The 25,251-nt window shown below is 40.3% G+C and overlaps 1 protein-coding gene across 5 annotated transcripts in view; it reads left to right on the top strand.

The window, feature by feature from the left end:
* Positions 1–5,350: 5,350 nt before the first annotated feature.
* kaznb (kazrin, periplakin interacting protein b) overlaps positions 5,351–25,251 on the top strand; it is a 205,780-nt gene continuing 185,879 nt past the window's right edge. For all 5 annotated transcript variants that reach the window (XR_005991717.1, XM_041783801.1, XM_041783803.1 and 2 more), the window contains exons 1-2: positions 5,351–5,475; positions 5,609–5,707. Coding sequence is in view for 4 of the 5 variants with exons in the window: in XM_041783801.1 (XP_041639735.1) it covers positions 5,629–5,707 (79 nt within the window). In the remaining variant the exon portion in view is untranslated. The remainder of the gene's footprint in view (positions 5,476–5,608; positions 5,708–25,251) is intronic.

Genomic DNA, 25,251 nt, shown 5'->3' with positions numbered 1-25,251 from the left:
TTCTTAGAGAAGCCCAATGAGCTGGCTCAAATTTGGGTATAAAAAGGTGAATTCAGTTTGAAATTCCTCATTCCTGTTTAAAATGGTAAAATGTGGAGAGCTCACTGAAAATGAAAGAGTCCACATTAAAGCACTTCATGATGCAGCTGTGGCATAAACCTTACTTTAGGTGGTGGTCTAATAAATTTGTTAAGCACTGTATTATATAGACTCATTACACATAGAGTGAAATATTTCAAGCCTTTATTTCTTGAAATGTTGATGATTATGTTTACAGATAATGAAAACCCAAAATTCAGTGTCTCAGAAAATTAGAATATTACACAAGATCAATAAAAAAGGATATTTTCAACAGAAACGCCAGGCTTCTGAAAAGTATGTTCATTTCTATGCACTCAATACTTGGTTGGGCCTCCTTTTGCATGAATTACTGCATCAGTGTGGCATGGCATGGTGGCGATCAGTCTGTGGCACTGCTCAGGTGTAATGGAAGCCCAGGTTGTTTTGATAGCGGCCTTCAGGTCATCTGCATTGTTGGGTCTGGTATCTCTCATCTTCCTCTTGACAATATCCCATAGATTCTCTATGGGGTTCAGGTCAGGTGAGTTTGCTGGCCAATAAAGCACAGTAACACCATGGTCATTGAACCAGCTTTTGGTACCTTTGGCAGTGTGGGCAGGTGCCAAGTCTTGCTGAAAAATGAAATCAGTATCTCCATAAAGTTTGTCAGCAGACGGAAGCATGAAGTGCTCTGAAATGTCCTGGTAGATGGCTGAGTTGACTGTGGACTTCAGAAAACACAGTGGACCAACACCAGTAGATGCCATGGCAGCCCAAATCGTCACTGACTGTGGAAACTTCACGCTGGACTTCAAGCAACATGGATTCTGTGCCTCTCCACTCTTCCTTCAGAATCTGGGACCTTGATTTCCAAATGACGGCAAATGTACTTTCATCTGAAAAGAGGACTTTGGACCATTGAGCAACAGTCCAGTTCTTTTTCTCCACAGCCCAGGTAAGACGTTGTCTCTGGTTCAGCAGTGGCTTGACACAAAGAATGCCAAATTTGTAGCCCATGTCTAGGATTTGTCTGTGCCTAGTGGCTCTTGATGCGCTGACTCCAGCCTCAGTCCACTCCTGTGAAGCTCCCCCAAATTCCTGAATGGATTTTGCCTGACAATTCAACCAAGGCTGCGGTTATCCCTAATGCTGGTTACCTTTTCCTACCACACTTTTTCCTTCCACTCAACTTTCTATGAATAGGCTTGGATATAGCACTCTGTGATCAACCAGCTTCTTTGGCAATGACCTTTTGTGGCTTACCCTCCTTGTGGAGGGTGTCAATGACTGTCTTCTGGACATCTGTCAAGTCTGCAGTCCTCCCCATGATTGTGTAGCTACTGACCCAGACTGAGAGACCATTTAAAGGCTCAGGAAACCTTTGCAGGTGTTTTGAGTTAATTAGTTGATTAAGGTGTGACACCATGACTTTCCAATATTGAAATTTTTCACAATATTCTAATTTTTTGAGACACTGAATTTTGAGTTTTCATTATCTGTAAGCCATAATCATAAAAATTTCAAGAAATGAAGGCTTGAAATATTTCACTCTATGTGTAATGAGTCTATATAATATATGGGTTTCACTTTCTGAAATGAGTGACAAAAAATATTGAACTTTTTCATGATATTCAAATTTTTTTTAGATGTACCTGTATACTGTATATATTTTTTTTGTTGAAAGTACAGAGAACTTGCACTTTACATGAGGCAAAGGATTAGAAAAAAATCTTCTGTTCTGTGCAGTGCAACAAAACAACAAGATATAGGGATAGGGATCTTCATTCAGGTTATTTAGTTTGTTTAAAGTAATGTGGAATCATTATCTCACCATGATCCTTTGTGTATAAGCAGAACAATATAACCCAGCTTTTCAGGTCGGTTTGGGTTGGATACCAGGTGTGAAATGTGAAATGATCTGATTTTGGAATCAATTAAATAAGATGTTGGAGATCAGAAACAACAAGAGACTACTTATGGAGTAAAGTTAATAATTCTGTATGGGCTAATGACATTTACCTGATTTTTGTTGAGGTGGACATGTCGTGAACCTAATGCTGTAATGTTAATTCACTGAAAGAGAAGCTCCTGATTAAGGTTTGAGGAAAAATGGCATGAAAATATTCTGTCCAAAACTAAGAACATATGTGCTGATTTAAGAGAAATTATGCCTGAATTATACTTGACATCTCGATTATCTAGAGGTCAAAGATCCTTGGTTGCACAGTTAAGATTTGGTATTTTTCCTATGGCCATTGAGATCTGTTGATTCAAAATTATTCCCAAAGAAAACAAACTTTGTGAGGTGTGTGATTTAGCAGAAGTAGGAAGTGAGCCCAGTTTTCTTTTTCACTGTAGCAAATATGATGACCTAAGAGAAGTAATGCTTTATGAAGTGGCTTGTCAAAACCATGAAATTCTGCAGTCGCCTGATGAGCAAAAACTGGAACGGCTGTTTGAAATTGATGTGGTTAAACTTGCTAAAAAGCCTGGAAAGAAGGCAAGATACTTTATTAGACTAATTAATTAATCTTAAGTTTGTCTCCATTCTCCTCTTCTGGGCTATGACAATAATGTGCTCTCTGATCCTGGTTTGTTTAAACTCTTCATGTAACCCATGTAGGCTGGGCATGTGGTTGAATATATGACACAATAATAAAATAAAAACTTAAGAAGTCCAACAGTGTTAAAATGAAAATCTGTAAACAGCTTGAGTGAAATATGATCTTATTTTATACAAACTATCTTTGGCGATTAGACTCCATCATGATAACATCATGTACTTGAAGGGGTAGTGAGGCAGAGGGCAGGAATAGAATAACTCCCTATGGGGTCTAGACACTGGTGGTGGTGTTGATGAGGGATGCAGGATCAGATGGAGTAGACTTCTGAGAAGCCAGACTAGGACACCAATGAGGTGGGTTGGAGAAGGAGACTGAGGTATGCAGGATGAGATGAACAGAAGACCTGTGAGGATCTGGTCTAGATGGTCTAGGTGGCTGGGGTGGAGGAGAGTTGCAGCGTCCGCAATTTAAAATATGACAGGTGCATGATGGTTGGAAAAACAAGGCTGTGGTAGAATCTGATTAGCTTGGTACCTAAGAGAGTGAACGCCTATAATCAGGTGATCACCAGAGTGTGAAGAGAGAAAGAATGGAAGAAGTAGAGATATAAACAAGTAGTGATGAATGAATATGTAAGAAAAAGTCCTGCTTGAACTTCCGCTCAGCTCCATATCAGTATTGGCAGATATTAGCTTGAAATTTAAATATTAGAAGTGGCAGATAAGAAATTTTCTGCCAGTTTTTACAATTGATAAAGTTGCTCTAAATATGAGCTGTACCAGAAAAGGAATCCTGCACGAGTCAAGTCAAGATTTCTGCATTTTTTTTGAAAATTTTAAAATAGATTCACATGAAGGCTGCCATTGCTGTGCAATGGACTCTGGGTAGTGACGTTGTTTGGCTGCATTGTTATTTTTCCTATGGAGTGACATCTTGAAAAACTTTTTAAGATGTGGGACAAAGAACAGCACAGCAAATAAGATGACTACCCAGAATGCATTACAACACCAACAGTGGTGGGCTACGTGTGAATCTATTTTTAAAACTGTCTCAAAATGTGGAAATTGAGCGTGTTTTTTTGACAACATGCCAATAAAAGATGACAATCCCTGGTGTAGGGGCAAAAACGTGTATCTCCAAAATCATGACTTTCAGGGAATGAAAAAAAGATTGTTTTGATTTAAGATTTGTTAAAACTCATTGACAGATGTAAAGGGTGACCAATAGCACTGATTTATGAAAAAATATTAAAATCATGAAAAATGGAGATAAGAGTTTTATATGTCTTCATATGCTGGTTTCCCTTTAAACTTCAAAATATTGAACCAAAGTTTGTTTCTCTGTTCGATCCTAAACATTAAAGTAGATTTTAAGGACTGAAGTTCGAGGTCTAAATAACAATAATATACTGGTATCGATATCAGTATTGACTCGGATAAACTTGAATATATTGCGACATCACATATCAGCAACAATCCATGCATCATGCATACATCCTTAGTTGACTTAAAGGATGGATCTTGCTTTTCAGGTTTTCAGTTTTACTCAGTAACGGATGCTATTTGAAATGCAGCTGACACTTTCCCCAACTTACACTCAAGTAAAAGTTTAAATGACTGATTTAAGAAACTACTCATGTAAGTTCAAAGAAAGCTACATTTGTACAGCAACCTCCGTCAGTGCAATTTGTCAACCTTAGCATCAAACTGAGATTCAAAATTCTGGTATCTTGACACCTTTAGTGCCTGTTTGAACTAATGACACTGCAAGTTTTTGTTTTATGCAGAACTCATCTGCAGTGTGCAGTGATTTCTCTTTCCTCACGTCAGTAAATCTGCTTTTCACTGTGCACTGCTTCACCAGAACTGTTGCAATGCACAGCCGGGTAAGTAGAAGTTTACAGGAGTTATTTTTCACTTGAGTGTGAGCTAATTTTTGTTTTACACTCAGCAGTTTTCTTCAAATCCTTTTCAAGATGCTGCCTCTGGAAACCAACAGCTGTACCAGCCCTACTTTTCACTTTTTATAAAACCCTTCCACTTTCTCATCCTTTTTTTTCTCTCCCCTTAGCACAGGGGGAAGATGAAGCACTCCAGTTTGCTAGAATCTGTTTCTCAGCAGCGGCCCGAGCTTTAAGATGGATCGAGGGGATTTGCATGGGGTGGGGTGGAGAGAGTACGAGATGTGAAGGAGAGCAGGGGAGAGAGAGAGTGAGGGAGAGAGATGTTAGTGCTGAGGATCAGCAAATGAGGGTTGTAGTGAGGGGGAGGAGGGAGAGGGAGGAGAGAAAAGGGGGCATAGCCACACAGATCAGAAAACAACAGTCCCTTCCTGTGCCCAGAGGACACACGCTGCTGTCTACTCGAGCTGAGAGTGAAGGGGAAGAAAGAGGAGGAGGGAGGATTGCCTTCTACCTGCCGAAGAAGCTGCGCTCGCCCCCTTCTTCTTTGCTCTTCCTTTCAACCCAGGCTTTCTGGAGCCGCAGAGGACTGTCAGCCTGTACAGACGAAGCACGAGATCAGAGTACTGGCAGAGAAACTGTGCCTACAGCTCGGCTACCTGCTCTACCACCCTGTTTTACTCTCCCTCACACATGCACACCAAAAACACTCTCACAGGCACACATTCAGAGAACTTTCTCTCCCGCGCGCACACTCTTACATGCTGACAAGCAGGCAGAGAGGCAGGCACACCCCCTCCCATTATCTGTGCAGGGAGCAGTTGTGCTCATATTGGCGTGAGCAGTGAGCGGCTGGATTACACTCCTCAGCGGCAGAGGCGGCAGCAGCAGGACAGGTCCAGAGGAGAGCGGACATCATTAGCGATCACACACCAGCTTCTACATCTGAAGGCAAGCCCACCCTCTTCTCCTTCATCTTTATCTAGTCCTCTCTCTCCTCATTTCCTATCTTGATGTGACGCAGTGTGGCTGACCTTCCTTCATCCTCCTCTTTATCTTTTGCTCTTTGTTTTTCTCTTCTCAGCGTGTGCGAGTGGGACAGCCATGGAGGACACCCTTACCTGCAGCAGCCATGCCACCTTCTCCCAGGTGTTTGGACGCCAGGGGCAGCTGATGCAAGCAAGTGAGTAGCCACAGTTACACCTCCTGACAGATAATTAGCCAGCTGCATGTCCTGCATTTTGGCGTAACTCATCCCCACCCTCAGTGATTTTATCCTTGATCTTATTACCAGTTTAATAAAACAAATGCTAAGAAATCTCTTTTAAATGTGCATGAAGATGAAGTAAAAGACGTTGAATCTTCCTGTGCTGATGCTGCAACAATCTTAGACTTGTTTGCAAGGAAAAAAGAAGCAAAACTGTTTTCTTTGGAGCAGAATGTCAGGGATATGCATGCTTATGTAAAGGCAAGAAAGAATTGTATTAGTTGTGATTGTAGTTGATGTTTCTGTTAGAGCAGCAGGAGCAGGATCGATGCATTAACTTGTGTAGTATTGCATTATAAGCAGAAAAAGCTACAGAAGGATATCTCTTGTTATTTACGTTGAACTTTGGGCTGTGGCTCACCTGAGTTTGGGGTCACATTAGGCAAAAGGAATGATTTATGGGGCCAAGATAAAACAAAGATGCACTCTTTTATGGAATAGCAAACAGTGGTGGTAAAGGTTTGTTTTTGCAGGGTTTCTTTTAGATGTCATAACAGAAGGCACTGTTTCTAGCTGGAGTCTAGTCGTAATGCAGGTGCACAGTATTCGGGTGTTTAAGTCTGACAGCCTGAGAGCTAAGACTGATCGCTAAATTATTGAGAACTGAATCTATCAGCATATTTGGGCAGCAGAAATATTGAAGCCAGCCTCAGAGCGCTGCAAATGAAGCATACATGTGTGATATCTTATTATATAATGCGCATGGTCAGAATACATATTTCTCAGGGGACATGGTGGAAAAAGTGGAGATTGACTGGCCTGTGGAGTGAAAGTGTCCGCTGCATCCTTTCTCATCTGGTCTGTTAGTCAAAGCCTTTGATGCCTCCACTTTGCTATTAATTCAAAGTGACTCTTCACACAGAGTTATGATGGGTAATGAGGAGAGCCCAGGGCTGAAATCAAAACAAAACTGCGTAAGAGTAGCATCCTATTTGTTCACTTTGCCACATCAGATTTAAACTTCTGTGTTTCCCCTCATTACCACCCGGAGAGAGATGTGTCAGAGTGGAGTTTCAAAGCAAATGTCATCAACAACAAGCCTGATAAGACGGCACTTTGTGCAGCTAATAATGGAGGCACGTCAGTCATATTCCTGAGCTGGAAACTCATGCTTAGTTACACGTGTTTCTTAATAAGCTGTGCTGCAGGATTTCATCTGTTGGGATTTATTTAGCCTGTTTGATACGTTGGAGTTATTTGGGAAGACAAGCTTGAAAATCTGGAGCAGTGGATTTTTGTTGTCTCTGCTGACAGTCTTCGCCTCCACCTGCCCTATTATAAATAATGCACTTTGTATGTGTCTGTAGGGTCAATACAGTGTTGATAAGAGCGTATTATTGTTAAGAGATAGCAGGGGGGTGAATGTTCTGCTGCAGATGGGCAGAACAGTGGGAGCATCTTTACTGAATGAGTGCTGACCTGCTGTATGTCTCGCTTCATTTAAGAGAGGTGACCCTCTTAAGATGAAAATGTTCACAAAGGTGTCAAAATTAAACATACAATGCAGTAAGAACACAGACTCTCACATGTTCTGTCCATGTGCAGACTTTTTGTAACAGTCCTGTGCTCTACTCGGCCGGTTTATCTGGAGGGCATCGCTGTATAAAAAGGAGGTAAAACAAGACGAGGGTGTGGCAGTGCTGAGAATCATACCACATTATGGCTGACAGCTGAGCCCGTGCAGCCTTCAGAATAAAAGTGTCTAAAGCATGGGGGAATAGTTAGATTATGAACGGTATAAAAGGGAAAGGGAGGCTATAACTATAAAATATAACATACACACAGGTGCCAGTTTATTAGCTGAATCTAATGCAACAGATCTGCAATAAACCCTCCCCTCACCAAGGCTATAATATTCCAATTTTGTTGAAGCTGTTTTCAGAGGTATTGAATCAACTTTATGGTCATTTTGGTGGCTGCAAATTGTGGGGCTGTTCAATTATATTGCATTACGTGAACAGGTGTAGCTATTTTCTTTGCTGGGCTAAATCACATAAACACAAGTCTGTCAAGTGTTACGAAGTTTAACAGCAAAATTACTTAAGTATTATACTCCAACATACCTGAATGATCAGTAAACGTAAGACTGGAAATGGATTAGTTTTTTAATTATCTCACTAGCTTATCAGGAGGAATCAGAGTTTGTTGTCCTATGGTGTTTAATGTAGGAGGAAACTTCAAATTAAATAGATTAAATCAAGTTTTAATGACGCCCTGTACTTACTCTTTTGCTTTAACTCGGGGTCGACTAAGTTTTATTTTTTCTTGGGACTGATACAGATACTGGTTATTAGTTGCTCATAAACCGATATAAATTTATAACAAAAAATGTAAATCTTTCAGTATTTGAATTGTTATGGATAAATAAATACAACAGTGATAAATGTGAGCTATTATTTCTGATGACTGTACACCTTTTCCAGTTCATTTAAGTATTAACCTATAATGTTAGTTTACCCAACTTAAATGAAAGCAGCGAAGCCAAAGTGTAAAAAGGTCCCAATACAAGTATAAGTTAAAATCTTAAGTAAGTGTATTTTGTCAAACAAAATATACTCAAAGTGATGAAAGCAGGATTTCATTATAACACATATATAGGGGTGTCAAGATTAATCACGATTAATCACATGCTTTATTGTCCCTTTCAATAGACTTTGGTTAAAGCATGTCAGTGTCTCCCTGCAGCCACAGTGATATAAAATAAATCCACCACTGTTCCCTAATATCTCAGTTTACTTTAACTGCTGTTTGACCGACAGCTCAATGAACAAGTTGAAGTCATCTGAAACTTTTTAATGATCTCTCGATTCATTTTAAATCCATAAGAAGTTCCTTTGTCTGCAGTTCAGTTCAAAATGTTCAATTTGCCAATAAAGATCTCTGTCTTAACAGGAAGTCAGTAATCCTTGGTTTAAGACCATAGAAATTATAAAATGACAAACAAACAGTTTAAAATGCAAAATACTGGAATTTTAAAATGTGATTAAAAAGGTTGCAATTAATTGTGTTTAACTTTAGAAATCCCAGGGTTATTCACAACTGAAAATTTTAATCTTTTAACAGCCCTAATATTGAACAACTGGATTATAACTATTGATGCATTCATGTTTTTAACACTTAAGTGTTATTGATTGTTAAGCTTGAGTTCATACATCAATTGTAATATAACATTAATGTAAACATAGATGTTAATTATCTGAATCAAGGAGGTAGATGCTGACTGAGTCATCTAAATCAATATTTGTTATAGAAAACAGTATTTTACACTCTTAAATCTTGTTGAGTAAAGTGATATGAAAGTATTCATGAGGAACTTGTTAAGTTCCTCAAACAGAAGCAATTTAGCAGGAATTTTCCTCATTTCTAATGTTAGCAGCAACTGCTTCAGGACATTTCAGCACCATATTGTTAACAACAAACTTTAATATGGTTTATGATAGGAAAAACACCAGTCTTTCATTGTGTAGTTGTCAGGTTGAATGATTAACCAGCATAAGACCTTTTCTTGCTCATTTAACTCATTCTAGGACCATAAGACTCATACTGATTGTTGTTAGCTAATGTGACATTAAATAACATGAAAAAAGTGATCTCAGACAGATGAATAAAGTTACATTTACAGTCAGGAAGCTCTCATAAGTCACTGCTGCTGCATTGGTAATGCGGGGACTTTTAGAAACAGTATAAGCTGTGGTTTAATACGTTGTTTCAAACCCCACTGGTTTACACTGGAAGCCAACGTTAGCGCCACCACATTATCAGTGAAACAAAGTTCACTATTTTGGCAATTTCTTGATAAAATTTGTGTGAAAACTGATACTAAACTAAACGTATACTCAGTAGATAAACAAATAAATACATAAAATTGTTGATTTTGAATTTGTTTTTATTCAACCCTGTTTGTGCGTTTTCTTATAATGAAAAGCATCATGAACTGCAGTGTGATATGTGTACTGTACTTCCCACCTCACACAGATTCTCTTTGATTGTTCCACAATGAATGGGTGAGGTGTCACAGCGGATGCAGAAGTAAGAGGAGCAAATCTAGCAGAAATGCAAATCCCAGCTTCAGAAGAGCGGCTGTTGTGTTTTGATGTAATCATCTGTAATTGCGCTTAACACCTAGTGACTGACACTTTGTTTGAACAGGAAAAAGAAGACAAAATCTGTGAGAATACAAAAGTCATGATGACAAGAAAAAAAGCTGCGCACAAGCAAAGAAGAATTATCTCAAAATTATACATGTGCTCTTTGATTTGCAGCCTTCCAGCGCTAAAATGTTTTCCCCTCCCTCGGTGCAGAAGGGTGAAATGTTTCGCCTAATACTTACACGGACAACAAATATACAAAACTGTAGCTAGAGTGTCCTCTGGTCCTGAAAGTATTTTTCATTTGTGCATCTTTGCCACAACTATAATTCTGCCTCGAGCAAATAGCAAGTGAAACCACTGTTTCTGGGAACTCCATGCATTATTCAGCACATCTTGACTTTCTTTGTGGAGCCTCCTCGATGCTGCTTGAATTTCCCCCTCTTTATTGTTTTCTTTTTATTTTACCAACATTTTGTCCTACTTCTTGCCCTTTTGCTGCTTGCAGCAACATAAAAGTTCATAAGTGTCCACAGAAACATGAAAAATTGCCTTGTGTATCACATATTCCTGCAAGCTCAGGCTCTGCTCCTGCTTGCCCAGATGACCGTACCCTGACGGTGCAGCTGTTCCAGTCACCTTTCTGCTCCACTGGACCAAAGTGATGTGAGGATAGGCACGGTGTAAAGTTGCCTGCAGTTAAACTCTGAAAAATCTTCGTTCTCCCTCGCGCCTCTGCTCAAAGAGGTCAAGGTATTGGACAATGGCCAGTGTCCTCATCACTATTAGACTCTCAGGCTCCTGGCCATCGAACCTAATAGTATTATAATTCAAACAGAGAGACACTTTTAAGTGCTCTTTTTAATTGAGTCATTTCCAGTGCAGATGTATACTGAAACTAATCTCATAAAAGCTTACATCATTTATTGCCAGAAATGATCAAGTCTTCTCCTCTTCCTCTTGGTGAATGCTGAAAAAGGTGCATCAAATATGCAACTAATATACATGGCCACTGCTGAATTTGCCCCATATGCCCCTAACACTGCTTTAAATGTGTTCTCCGTATTGATTGTAGTGACTGGGTATCCCCAGCAGCACAGAAAATCACTCTAAGAGCAGATACCAGCTTGATTCAGATTCCTCCCATTTCTTATCCCCATATTAGATTTGAGAATGAGAGTGGTAGACTCTATGTGTCCATTAGTCAGTATCTGCACACACTGCAACAGCCTCAGGTCAGCCAGGCTAGTTGAGTAAACCATACGGCTATCTAATAATGTACATGTTGTTTCATTGTATACAAGTGTGCTAAGGTTAATTGAGCTGCTGCGTATAGATTCTTGCATTTCATTGCATAAGCTCCCCTACTTCTTCATTGCGGCTATCACATGCATCTTCATTAGCACACTTTCCCTCAGGATGATCAATAAGCCGATGGAAGTTCACTGACTGCATTAGTCCTCTGTTTTCACTCAAAATTGGTGTCTGCTCTTTGTGAAGAGATCAGTGTCTCCTCGACTGACAAAAGAGTCCTCTCTGACTTGACAGATACTGGATCTTGGGGATGTTGAGCTTCATGAGCTTCTTAGGTGTTACTTACAGCTTAACATGACAGAAACTTGGCAAGAGTGAGATACATGTGCTGCATAGTGGAGCTCATACTAGACTCTGGCTTGATTTTACTGTAGAAAAAAATAATCCACAACAGGGTAAAAAAGGCAGCAACTCCCAAGAATGAACTGCTTCCGCAACTGCCTTTGTGATACATGTCTGTTATACATTTTAGTGTTACTTTTTCATCTATCTTTTTAGTATCTAATCAGTCAGTCAAGGTGCACAGGCCACATGGGGAGGGAGCAAGGGGTTAGCATGCAGCAGAGGCACTTAGCTGGAATAAAACCAAGGACGCTGCAATTTTATGGTACATCTCTCAGACCACGAGGGTATACGGGGGATCGACCAATTTCATTATTTTATTCTCTTATACACACACACACACACACAGACGTGCAGATAATAAATGTGAAACAGATGTGACAGCAAATCCATGGCAGCTCTGACATTGTACTGAAACATAGCTGTGCCTTAAGCTAAATGCTAATAACAGCATGGTAACAGGCTTATTGTGATGGTGCTGAAAGCTGATGTCAGTAGTTATGTTGTTTATAATCTTGAGTTTTATTGTGTTAGCATGCTAATATTTGCTAATAGATAGAAAGAGTAAAACACATGAGACTACTAAGTAAAGTTCATAAATTTTTCTGCCTGAAACCAGAGATGGAGACAAACTGAAAAGTGAATTAAGGTGTTTCAGATGATTGATACAGCTGTATTTCCTTATCCTTACTCATTATAGGTTCTTTGCAGATGATAGGGGATTGCTGCATAGAGAAATGCTACCAAAATGCCCACGTTTTGGGCTGTTTAGAGTACCCTAGTACCATGTCGATACTGGATTTCGATACGCAACTCTACTCAAGGCGCTTGTTTACCTTATGTGGATGATGCTAGATGCTAGAAGGTCTGCAGGACTGAGTAATTTGTGATTTTGATCACCTCTATGCCAAGTAAATCAGTTTAACTGGGGGAAAAAAAAAACACTTTATTGCCAAAAGTATTGGCTCACCTGCCTTGACTCGCATATGAAATTAAAGAGGGGGTATTATACTTTTCCGATTTTTAAAACAAATATAAAGTCTCAATGTTGGGTGTTCATATTTCACGTTTGCAAATTTTCAAACCGCAAGATAAACATATGTGGCAGTAATCTTGGAATTAGAGTGTAAACAGATGAAAACGGTTCGTGGGAATCTCTCCGAGATCTTCCTGAGATGAGATTTCGATGGAGCGAACTGATGAGGTCATTGCAATAGGATCTCCTGACTGCAAAGCGGAACAGACCGCCCCCACAAGGCCTTTTAGCCATTTAGCCATTTAGCAACACAGTAACACTTACCAAACCGATACGTCCCGCTCTATCCTTCGCTGCTGCTGGTTTTCTTCCCCCTCTCTCTCCAAACTATCAGGATCAGACTCCGGGTCTAACGCCTACGGACGTATATCAGAATTCGCCATATTTTACTCAGTCGGACCGGTTCGTTGGAGGGGGTGGGCACAAAACATTGAGTCCTGCCGCCGGCAAGCCTCCGGAAAATCGGCCAGTCGGAGGAAAGCAGGTATGGGGGGGGGGGGCTGCTAAAGAGAAGTGTTTCAGACTGAGGTTAAAATAAGGGTTTTTCAGGACACCAGTGTGAGAAACATGAGTAGTTTTTTGAGCTGCACACCATGTGAAGCTACTACGTGGGTATCAGAGATGGTGTAAAGCTTTGAAAAAAGGCATAATGCCCCTTTACCCACTTTAAATGACACCCCATTCTTAATCCATAGGGTTTAATATGACATCGGTCCACCCTTTGCAGCTATAACAGCTTCAACTCTTCTGGGAAGGCTTTCCACAAGGTTTAGGAGTGTGTTTATGGGAATTTTTGACCATTCTTCCAGAAGTGCATTTGTGAGGTCACACACTGATGTTGGATGAGAAGGCCTGGCTCTCAGTCTCCCCTCTAATTCATCCCAAAGGTGTTCTATTGGGTTGAGGTCAGTACTCTGTGCAGGCCAGTCAAGTTCTTCCACACCAAACTCTCTCATCCATGTCTTTATGGACCTTGCTTTGTGCACTGGTGCAGTCATGTTGGAACAGGAAGGGGCCATCCCCAAACTGTTCCCACAAAGTTGGGAGCATGGAATTGTCCACAGTCTCTTGGTATGCTGAAGCATTCAGAGTTCCTTTCACTGGAACTAAGGAGCCAAGCCCAGCTCCTGAAAAACAACCCCACACCATAATCCTCCCTCCACCAAACTTTAAACTTGGCACAATGGAGTCAGACAAGAACCGTTCTCCTGGCAACTGCCAAACCCAGACATGTCCATCAGATTGCCAGATGGAGAAGTGTGATTCGTCACTTCAGAGAACGCGTCTCCACTGCTCTGGAGTCCAGTGGCGCTTTGCATTACACTTGGTGATGTATGGCTTGAATGCAGCTGCTCGGCCATGGAAACCCATTCCATGAAGCTCTCTATGCACTGTTCTAGAGCTAATCTGAAGGCCACATGAAGTTTGGAAGTCTGCAGTGATTGACTCTGCAGAAAGTTGGCGACCTCTGTGCACTATGTGCCTCAGCATCCGCTGACCCTGCACCGTCATTTTAAGTGGCCTACCAATTCGTGGCTGAGTTGCTGTCGTTCCCAGTTACTTCCACTTTGTTATAAAACCACTGACAGTTGACTGTGGAATATTTAGGAGCGAGGAAATTTCACGACTAGACTTGTTGCACAGGTGGCATCCTATCACAGTACCACACTGGAATTCACTGAGATCCTGAGAGCGACCCATTCTTTCACAAATGTTTGTAGAAACAGTCTGCATGCCTAGGTGCTTGATTTTATACACCTGTGGCCATATAAGTGATTGGAACACTTGATCTCAATTATTTGGATGAATGAGAGAATACTTTTGGCAATATAGTGTATGTTGACATTTTTTGATAATAGCTGCAATGTAGGGGTCCATGTTGAACTGTTAAGTACTAATTCTCCTCTGTCCCATTCATTCCTTATGGCTGACCCTGACTTCCTGACACCCAACAGACATTCGGGATCATGTGATTGCATGGAATCTTTATAATTATGGGACCACTGGTGCCAAATATTTCACATTTGATAAAGAATAGCACTCTAAAGGGATCTTCCTGTAAACCAGAATTTGGCATCACTTCTTCATGACTCCACATGGTGGTGCTTATGACACAAATGAGGGTAATTGGAACAGATATTGGGTTTTCAGCAAGATAAAAGATGAAGAAGACTGGGATTGTGTCAGACAGCTGTGAAAAGAAGTCAAGCAGCTTTATGTATCTGCAATAAAAGTGCACCTCCTCAAAAATATACCAGTAAAACAATGAAGACTGCAAACTCTGGGTGACTGCCAGTTTCTGGGTTGTCTACAGGCCTACTGTAGAGTGAGATAAATGGCTGCAGGCAGCAATACAACCAGTCAGATCAACTTCAGACATGCATTTTCTCATCCATATCTGTCTCAATGGCCAAACAAGAACAAAAATACCCCCAGACCTCTGCATCAGCTGATTCAGCAACTACTCAATATTTGTCAACTCCAACACTATAAGCAAGGTTTCAGTTGCCATGGTTTTCCGTGCATAAACAAGTAGTGAATGTGTTAAAATACCAGGGACTGGCATAGAAATTACTCTGTAGAATTAGGCAGAATCTTGCAGAGTGGACATACCAGCAAGTTTGTAGTGCTCATAGCTGCTTATTGGTCTTTTTCACTAAGCGGTCTGGTTCAGTTTGGTACACAATAGTACGCATATGTTTGGCTTTACATTATTGAAAAATGGTAAGGTCCCAAATAACCAACCCATACCATACTACTTTTGGTAAGGGTGTCAGGCTTACCTATCTGCCCCTAAACAGTGGAGCTACACACAAAACACACTCTGCAGTTCAGTTGTCAGTGACGAGGAGATGAAGAGGATATTGGACAGCACTGTGAGGAAGGAGAAACTGTTCCAGTTGATGGTGTAGCCTTGCCACCTGGCTACATACGCCCCAGTCAGGGAACATGTGACTTGGAAATGCAAGCTATTTTGGGGTTTACCACACTGAACAGAACTCGAACAAACCTAATCGTCTGGTGGAAATACAGCTATAGGTTATTGGTTCCGAACTGGGGATGTGGGACCTCTTTAAGGGATACCACAGATCTCAGGGGGGGTTCAAGACTATGTCTGCTCTAAGGCTGGTAAAGCTAGATTTACTGATGGTAAGTAAAATCCCTTTAAAACACTTAGGAATAGTTCATACAAAGGTCTTTTGGTAAAAATACTTGTGTGTGGGGGGGGCTATTTTGTTTGGATTTAAACAATAAAAAACAATTAAAAATGCTGCTATTTTTTGACAGCAATGTTTTCCTTTTCATATGTGAGAGCGTAGCTGCCATTCCTGTAAGAAGCAGCCAACCCCTTCCATTCCTGCTCTTCTTAGCATGTCAGCATTAGACACACGGTCTTCCCAACGATACCCAAAAATGTGCTGAAGAGAAGATGTCACAAAGGAGTCCAGACAGTGCTGGGCTCCCATAGTAGTCGGGGAGCTCAAAAATGGATGGGTACCACTGGCTTGGGCCATGCACGTATAGCCATGGTGTAGATTTGACACACACGTGTACGTAAGCAAAACAATAGAGGATTATGCCTGATAACAGATTATCATAACCTTGGCCATGCATCACATTGAGACACCATGCAAATCACACCCTATATCCCATCATGCAAAGAGTCATTAAACATTTTAAAGTATGTATAATAATTATGTCTTTGAAAACTTTTTATTTTAGTGAGTTTGAGTGTAATATATGTTGGTGTTAAATTATTCTACCTTGTTAAAAGGATAATGGAGTACAGGAATACTGACTGATTCTAATAACTTTGAGTGACTTTCTATTTTTATAAAAGGTCATTTAAGAATGAAGCCAAGGGTGTTGCACAGAGTTAAGGACCCTGAGTAAAGGCACCCTCTTTGTACCTCTAGCAGCATTGACAGAAATCCATTTTTAAAAACATCATTACTGGCCCTTGTCACAGAAGACCTTGATGCCCATGAATGAAGCAAGAATAATATGGCAACTGGGGAGGCATGTTGTGGAAAGACCATTAAATAGTGGTGCTGGAGCCTTATTACTAGATAGTTTGCCTGCTTCCCAAGTGAATAAATTACTTTGAATTTCTCTGTATTGTATATGTATCTTTGTTGTTAAGATTGCAAAAAAGGCAAACAAAACAGTTCTTCAGTTTGTCTGGTAAAGCTAATTTAGCCATGCTTTTTGGTGCATCTCTGTATGATAGTCAATTTGTTGCTACAGTGCCCCACTAGATTCAGTGTGTTTTTTTCTCTTCTTGATTTGTTAAGGCAGATGTGCTCTGCTGTATTGAGGCATGCTGCAAGTTGCTTAGAGAGAAAAGAGAGAATTCTATAATTTGCTGCATTGTTTCAAAGGGCAGCAGTAATTTATCACACGTTGAACTATTGTGCCTCCTCTCTCTCTTAATCTCTCGTATGTCCTTCTCTCTCTCACATACTCATTGGAAAGTAGGGTTATTGCAAAATGTTGGAGTGAAAGCACATAAGCTGAATACTGCTCGCTCAGTGAGCACATCTCCCGGATTTAATATTCGCTCATCTCCAACAATTTTAAGCAGCTAAATTTGTCACTGCTCGATCTGCTGTGAGCACAGTGAGCAGCTGGGAGAGAATTTTAGGTATATAAACAACAGCAGCTTTTAGGAAGACTAATCTTACTCATTTTGGTGTTGGTATGATTACTTGTGTGTACATGGGTTGTGTGTAATTGTGTGTATGCATAAAAGAAGTAATGAAAGTGAATATTTAACATCCTCCTGGAGTACAAAGAACATTTTTAATGTTAATCAGTTACAATACACAAAAACAAAACACAATCAAAGATAAAAAATGCTTTTAATAAATTCATACACCTTGAGAGCAGCTTCTAGTGTACCGTTCACTTCCCCGCCGGGTTTTCTGCGTCATTGAACCCCTCTGCCTGAGCACCTGCTGACTCTGCATATCAGCCTCACCGTGCCCAGGACTCCTGTCTTCCTTTTTTCCTCCTCTGCCAGCCATAAATCCCTTATTTCCACTGCTTCCCAAAACACCAATGTTCATTTTACAACATGCCACAGAGCAGACACAGAGTTTTCATAGGGAGGCTGGGAAGGAGATAAGAGCCAACACACAAATTGAAAACTTATACAGAAGTTGCATTTGTAGAAAACACATTTCAAAGTCTAATCTTTAAATCTGTCACCTCACTGCAGCTAACGTAAAGTACCTGAGCTGAAAAATGTTTCGGCCTCCTTACGCAGCTCAGCGTGACGGTAAATACTTTCCTTTCCCATCAGACATCCCACTTCTCATCAGTCCTCGCACTACGGCACTGTGATGCAAAAAGCAATCCTGAGGAGGATCTGGTGTGCTCGGAGTCTGTATAAATTTGCATCAGTAGTTAGTGAAAGCGCTCCTGTGGTGATGAAATATAGCCTATTCTCCTGGGTGCGCCTCTTTAACATGCAAGGCACGCTGTGCACGGATGGGAGTGACAGTGCAGACTGCGTGCATGTTAATGTTAAAATGAGAGAATAAGTCGGAACGACTCTGCGTGTGACTATAAGGTATTAACAATAGCAACATTTATTTTCACTTCAGAAAGTGCCATTTGTTTCCATCAGAGAAAAGTAGACCCCTGAAGCTTTGTGCTTCTTAAAGGTTAACTCTATAAATTATGGTAAAGAAAAGAGCAGCAACTGTTTTGCAAAAGTACATAAAGTTCAGAGATGTTTTGACAGTGTATCAGCTAATGAGTGGAGCCGTGTTTCAACCTACGCGTCTGAAATCTCATTTGCAGGCGTGTTTAGAAGCTTGACTGCACGTGTGCTTTTGCATTCAGTTCATATTTTCAAAGGGAGGAATGTTCTTAATGCCAAGAGTTTAAGAAGATGTGTACAGAGCATGGATGTCAGAGGAGTCTGATTTAATTCAAGTTGCTGTATAAATATGTAGGAAGCATTTTCACAGAGAAATAAACTTCATGTCCACATGTGTGAACCAACCAGCCACTGTGATTCCACACTCAGTGACTGCTTTGTGCTCCTGTCCCTTGGTAATAAGTCTTAAAGCGGGTATCCAGTCACCACTGTGTCATGTTACATTACATTAGCTGCTAGTTTTGTTTGAGGATTTGTTACTGACGCCAAACTCACCACAGAAAACAGCTCACAGAGGTCCCATGTCAAACACTTAATACTCTTACAAGCATCTCCTGTGAATTCTCCACAAGTCTGCAGCACTGAGGATGCTTCTTTTAACAGGTTGAATACTGTTTGCTTACTTTAAGGCTGATGCAAAGCATTCAGAATCTCTGGTGGGAATGAAAAACAGTAAACATCATAATGCTGAATTTCCCACCTAATGCATTCCTGCACCTGGCACTGCATCACCGCTCCCTGTCTTAACATTTGCTATTTAGTCAGCAGTGTAGAAAATCAGGATGAAAAACAACTTCCACTTAGTGACTTAAACACACACTGAAATGTTTAGTGCAGAAACATCTGCCTAGCTCATTAGCAGTTAAGTAAGCCTTAGGACTGGCTAATTTGACTTTTTTTTTTTTTTTTCTCAAGATTTCAGGCTAAAAAAGCCAGTTTATATCAGTAGCACTGGAAGAATAAAGTCAGTGGAGTGGAAAATATGGGTAAATATTTCATGGAGAAGAATTTACAGTTGCAAGAAAAGTATGTGAACCCTTTGGGATTTCTTGGATTTCTGCATAAATTGGGCACAAAATGTGTTCTGATCTTCATGTAAGTCACAACAATAGACAAACACAGTCTGCTTAAACTAATACAGCACAACATATAATATGTTTTCATGTTTTTATTGAACAAAACATGTAAACATTCACAATGCAGGGTGGAAAAAGTATGTGAACCTCTAGGCTAATGACTTCTCCAAGAGCTAATTGGAGCCAGGAGTCAGCCAACCTGGAGTCCTTTCAATGTGATGAGATTGGATGTGTTGGTTAAAGCTGCCCTGCCCTATAAAAAAACACACACCAGTTTTGAGTTTGCTGTTCTCAAGAAGCATTGCCTGATGTGAACCATGCCTGGCACAAAAGAGCTCTCAGAAGACCTACGATCAAGAATTGTTAACTTGCATGAAGCTGGAAAGGATTACAAAAGTATCTCTGAAAGCCTTGATGTTCATGTGTCCACGGTAAGACAGACTGTCTACAAATGGAGAAAGTCCAGCACTGTTGCTACTCTCCCTAGGTGTGGTCCTCCTGTAAAGAACACTGCAAGAGCACAACGCAGAATGTTCAGTGAGGTGAAGAAGAATCCTAGAGTATCAGCTAAAGAGTTACAGAAATCTCGGCCACATGCTAACATTTGTGTTGACAAATCTACAATAAGTAAAACATTAAACAAGAATGGAGTTCAAGGGAGGACACCACGGAGGAAGCCACTGCTGTCCAAAAAAACATCACTGCACATTTGAAGTTTGCAAAAGAGCACCTGGATGTTCCACAGCACTACTGGCAAAATATTCTGTGGACAGATGAAACCAAAATTGAGTTGTTTGAAAGGAACACACAACGCTATGTGTGGAGAAAAAAAGGCACAGCAAACCAACATCAAAACCTCATCCCAACTGTGAAATATGTTGGAGGGGCCATCATTGTTTGGGGCTGCTTTGCTGCCTCAGGGCCTGGACGGATTGCTGTCATTGAGGGAAAAATGAATTCCCAAGTTTATCAAGACATTTTGCAGGAAAACTTAAGATCATCTGTTGGCCAACTGAAGCATCACCCATCCTCTGTGGAGAGGATGGGTGATGCAACAGGACAACGGCCCAAAGCATAGAAGTAAATCAACAACAGAATGGCTTCAACAGAAGAAAATACACCTTCTGAAGTGGCCCAGTCAGAGTCCTGACCTCAACCCGAGTGAGATGCTGTGGTATGACCTCAAGAGAGCGATTCACACCAGACCCAAGAATATTGCTGAACTGAAACAGTTTTGTGAAGAGGAATGGTCCAAAATTCCTCCAGACCGTTGTGCAGGTCTGATCTTCAACTACAGGAAACGTTTGGTTGAGGTTATTGCTGCCAAAGGAGGGTCAACCAGTTATTAAATTCAAAGGTTCACATACTTTTTCCACCCTGCACTGTGAATGTTTACATGCTTTGTTCAATAAAAACATGAAAACATATTATATGTTGTGCTGTATTAGTTTAAGCAGACTTTGTTTGTCTATTGTTGTGACTTACATGAAGATCAGAACACATTTTATGACCAATTTATGCAGAAATCCAAAAAATCCTAAAGGGTTCACATACTTTTTCTTGCAACTGTAAGGTTGCCAGTAGTGAGAGTTCAGCCTGGTTATAAGCATCTTGAAATGTGAGATTTCAGAAGCTGCATATGAAAGTTTACTAAGTTTCATCTGGTCCCAAGTTAGCTGTGCTTCAGTGCCTGATTAAAAAAAGATTCATGCTTTCTCTCATGATATATTTAACATTCACATAAGCTGTCTGAGGCTTTGCACTTTTATCTTCTGCCAATTAGATTTTGTTAAGATCTCTTAGAGCCAATCAAGGTTTTCACATTAAACTTTAAAATCTGACAGTTCATTTTAGATCTGATCTGTACCCCCTTTATTTTTCCCTCAATAAATCATTCTTTTAGCTTGCCATAACCAGGAAAAACGACTAGCACAGTCCCTTTCATATCACTGTAATCCAACATATGATCTGAATTAAAAGATATTCGCTTATAATGATGGAATTTAGGAAAGCTGCAAAATAAAGGGCTTAAAAAAGATCAAAGTACAGCACAGAGACTCAGAGAAGATGGTTGAACTCATTTTAAGTATTCAAGATTCAAGATTCTGTTTGTCATTTCCTCACAAAGTTACATACAAAAAAGATGAATGATCTTCTCCCAGCCTTCCCTGATGTAAAAGATAGAAACAGCCTTTCATAAAAACAAGACTAACAAAGGTAAAGACAGCTTTAATAATCACCATAAAACATTTAATGTCAAAACACATTATAACTGTTTTTTTTTAAGTGTGGGAGTAACAGACTGGTCAGATTCTATGTCTGTCATCAGGCAGATCCATCTTACTGGGTTTCCAGAACACGCTGTTGGTTTGGTTGGTTTGCTAACTGTCTGACTGGTAGAACCCAGGCTGTTTAATCAGAGGGTGTTACTTCTAAGGTACTACAAAATTAAAAAGGAATGTCACAAGGTTTGGTCCTAGGCCCTTGCCTTGGATAGAATATTCCCACTTCCTTATTTCATTTTTTTTTGCTGATGATACGTTTTTTGTTTGTTTGTTTGTTTGTTTGTTTTTTTAACAGATGTGCACCTATGCAAGCTTTTAAAAACCTTCAGCATGCTTTTGATCTAGTCCAAGATCAGCTTACAACTTGTACCAAGTGCAGATTAATTCATGTTCTTTACATCCTCAAATGCAGCTAAAAGAACATTGTCTGGGAAAATTGTTACAAAGGACATCCAAGGAATTGAGTTGGTCTATCTTTAAAATATTTAGAGACAGTGCTTAGATTTTTACTTGATGAAAACTTGTCTTTTAAGGAGCATATATGTTGCTAAAATGCTGAAGGATTTATTTGTTTATTTTTACTATGAAAACAAGTCGTGTTTGTCCTTTTTGGTCAAAAAGAGACTAGGTGAGTCTACCTTTTTTACCTGTTCTTGATTATGGTGATGTTTTTCTCATGAATACCTCTGCTCAGAGGACAGTGTGTATCATGGAGCTCTATTGTTTGGAATTTCTTACTCACTGTTGTACTTCATATTCTAAAGTCAGCCTTTAAAGGGATATTTCGGGATTTTTGAAGTTGGGTCTTATGAGGTGCTTGGTTATAGTAGTGGCATTAGCCTCCAGTGATCTCTGTGAAAGTTGCTCTGGTGGTTATTAGGAGCTCAGAGAGATCCCAAGTTACCTGGTTGTGTAGGTGTGGAAAATGCCAACCCATGCTTGGATCTGTCCTGCTCAAAACATTCAAATGATGTTTCACTGCTCTCTTTCAGCCCGCTGACTCTCCATCTGTATAAGTTCTTCTTCTGTGTACATCGGTTCATACAAATATCTTCTCGTATCCATAGTAAACAGCAAATCATCATTACTCGAATCAAAATCGCTCATGTTGTCTTTGTTGTAGCTTGGTGTGGTGTGTTATTGTACCTGTAGAAGCCCACAGACCCACACAGCTGATCAGAGGATATCAGGGCGCGGCAGGTCAACATATTTTCTTTGCCTATTTTTACGTAAAACTCGTTAAACTACGCAGATACGACGATCCTATCTACAGCCACTATGCACCAGATCTCTCTGAGCTCCTAATAACCATCGGAGCAACTTTCACAGAAATCAGTGGAGGCTAATGCCACAACTATAGCCAAGTACCTCATACTACCCTACTTCAAAAATCCTGAAATATACCTTTAAGTACACACTGTTTTGGACATTGGTATGTTTTTATTTAGGCTAAATCTTGGCAAAAGTCTGGACTACTTTTTCCCCCTCTTAATGTTGAAGGATGGAATGCAATACCTGCATTTGTTTGATATTGTGCAATTTTTCACACCTTTTGCTTGGATCAGTCTTCGGGTGGGTTTTAAACTGTCAAACTTGGCATCTCCAAATGTTTCTAAATTGTTAGTGAAAACTCTGAAACCAAACCTAATGTACTTAATATCCATAACTGTTGTGGTTGGTAAATCTGAAATTCCATTTAAATTGATGAAGAATCACAGCCCTGATGCATTTAGACAGAGAAAAGCATGTTTAAATCATCACAGCTGTTAAAGACACACATTTAACTCTGTCTGGTTAGTATTACAACTGTGAAAAGAGTTACAGGTACCAGGAGTCAAACTTAAATATAGCTTGTAACTTTACAGCTTCTAACAGTATTTAGCTGGATCTTTGATATAAAAAATGGAAGCAGTACTTGCTAATTTGAAGATGTATCTCTTTGAAAATAACTTGGTGGCTAGTCACTGTGGCTGGCCACTGGTAGAAACACAGGTTTTTAATGTCTGTTAAATCAGTGGAAGTTTCATGTTCAATTGCCCCTTTCAGTCTGTCCTTTATAATTCTGTGATTATATAATATTAAATAAAGAAAAGGTGAAATGACATTGAGCAAAAGAATACAATGAATGTACAAGGACCCTTAGAGATCTTTGCTTGTGGAGGGTCCCTGCCAGAGGCCAGTGCTGTATGGAAAAGTTAGTAATCCCTTGGTTTAGAGCGTTACCTAACATAACTGACCTTTGCAGCATTGTATTCATCCCTGATTCAGTGCAGAGTATAATTCCTTCATATTTTGTGTGGGGCTGTATCAATCATGTGGACAGAGCTGAGAGCAAAGACCTTGAACAGTCTGAACAGATCAGAGGCTCTGGTTCTTTCCTGATTTAGCAATCTGACCAGCCGTTATTCCGAGCGACTATTGCATCACAACTCTGATGTCGTCATAGTCAGAGCTGTCCTCCACACACATGTGCAAACCTTGACATCCCCGACATCATTAACCGGCGCTCCACTCCCTCCTATCCGGCTCAGTCTGTCTTGTTTGATGTGAGAGAGAAGTGAGAGAGCCCATGAAATATGGCGGCAGCATTTTCCTCCTCACAGGACTGTCTGACGGGCTAATATGTAGAGCTGATGAGCCTTTGAACTCACAGAGTTGTTTACCTGCGTGGAGAGCTGGTAATGAACGATAGCGATAATACCTGCAGTCTGAACTTTTAAAGTGGCTCCTCTACTGTTGGAAACCTGCTCTGAAATTCAATTTGGAGCATCAAAGTGGCTGATAATGATAATGGATTCTGAGCCGTCACCCTATATTAGAGCAAATTTAAAGTTCAGCTATTAAATCTCCGTCTGTCTCATTCCAAGTTTGAGAGTTTGGAGCTACCTGCCATTGTACTCGGTTACAAAGATAGTCTGCTGCTCTGACCCACTTTCATCCTACCCTGACAGACAGCCACTAGCTCACAACAGTCCTAATTGGCTGCAGCTTTGTCACTGGTTGCTGCCTGTAGCCCGGGCTTTCGAAAAAGCACTCCAGCATGCAGCTCTGGATTTTCAAATGTCATGTTTGAGCTCAGACAGGTCTTCTCTAACAAGCAGTGTTTACCCCGACTCAGAGAGAAGATTCTCATTTCCCCCACTTATTTCAACTGATGCACAGAGATCTCTTCTCTTCTGTCTGTCGCTTGTGTCTTCAAAGTTTCTCCTTAAGCTCATTTTCATGCTGCTTTCGTTGCTGCTGGAAACTGTAAGTGATGCAACTTGCCCTCCCGGGTTCCTTTTTTTTTTTCATTTTGTCTTGTATGTCTATGGAAAGAGCTGGAAATCTGCCATGTGTTGACATAGACTGACTTTCTTAGCTTGTGCTTAAATTCAGAAATTTCATACATTTCTCAACATCTTATTAGAAAACAAACAAAGTGACACGTCTGGTTAAAAGTAATCTTTTGTCTTCTTCTGCTCCTGCCGTGCTCATTTTCCTCGCCCACACAGCTCTGTGTGACATTATCACTCCATTTCTCATCAGTGTGATTTGGGGAAATCTGTAAAGTGACTCACTGATGTTGGGGGACTGAGATAGTTTGGGTACACCAGTGAAATAAATTAAAATGCAGTGAATCCTAGAGTGCACCCAACAACAAAGGATTGT

Source organism: Cheilinus undulatus, linkage group 3 (genome assembly GCF_018320785.1).
Source record: "Cheilinus undulatus linkage group 3, ASM1832078v1, whole genome shotgun sequence".
Lineage (NCBI taxonomy): Eukaryota > Metazoa > Chordata > Actinopteri > Labriformes > Labridae > Cheilinus > Cheilinus undulatus.
The sequence above is the reverse complement of the archived record's forward strand: the minus strand, read 5'-3'. Positions and strand labels throughout refer to the sequence as shown.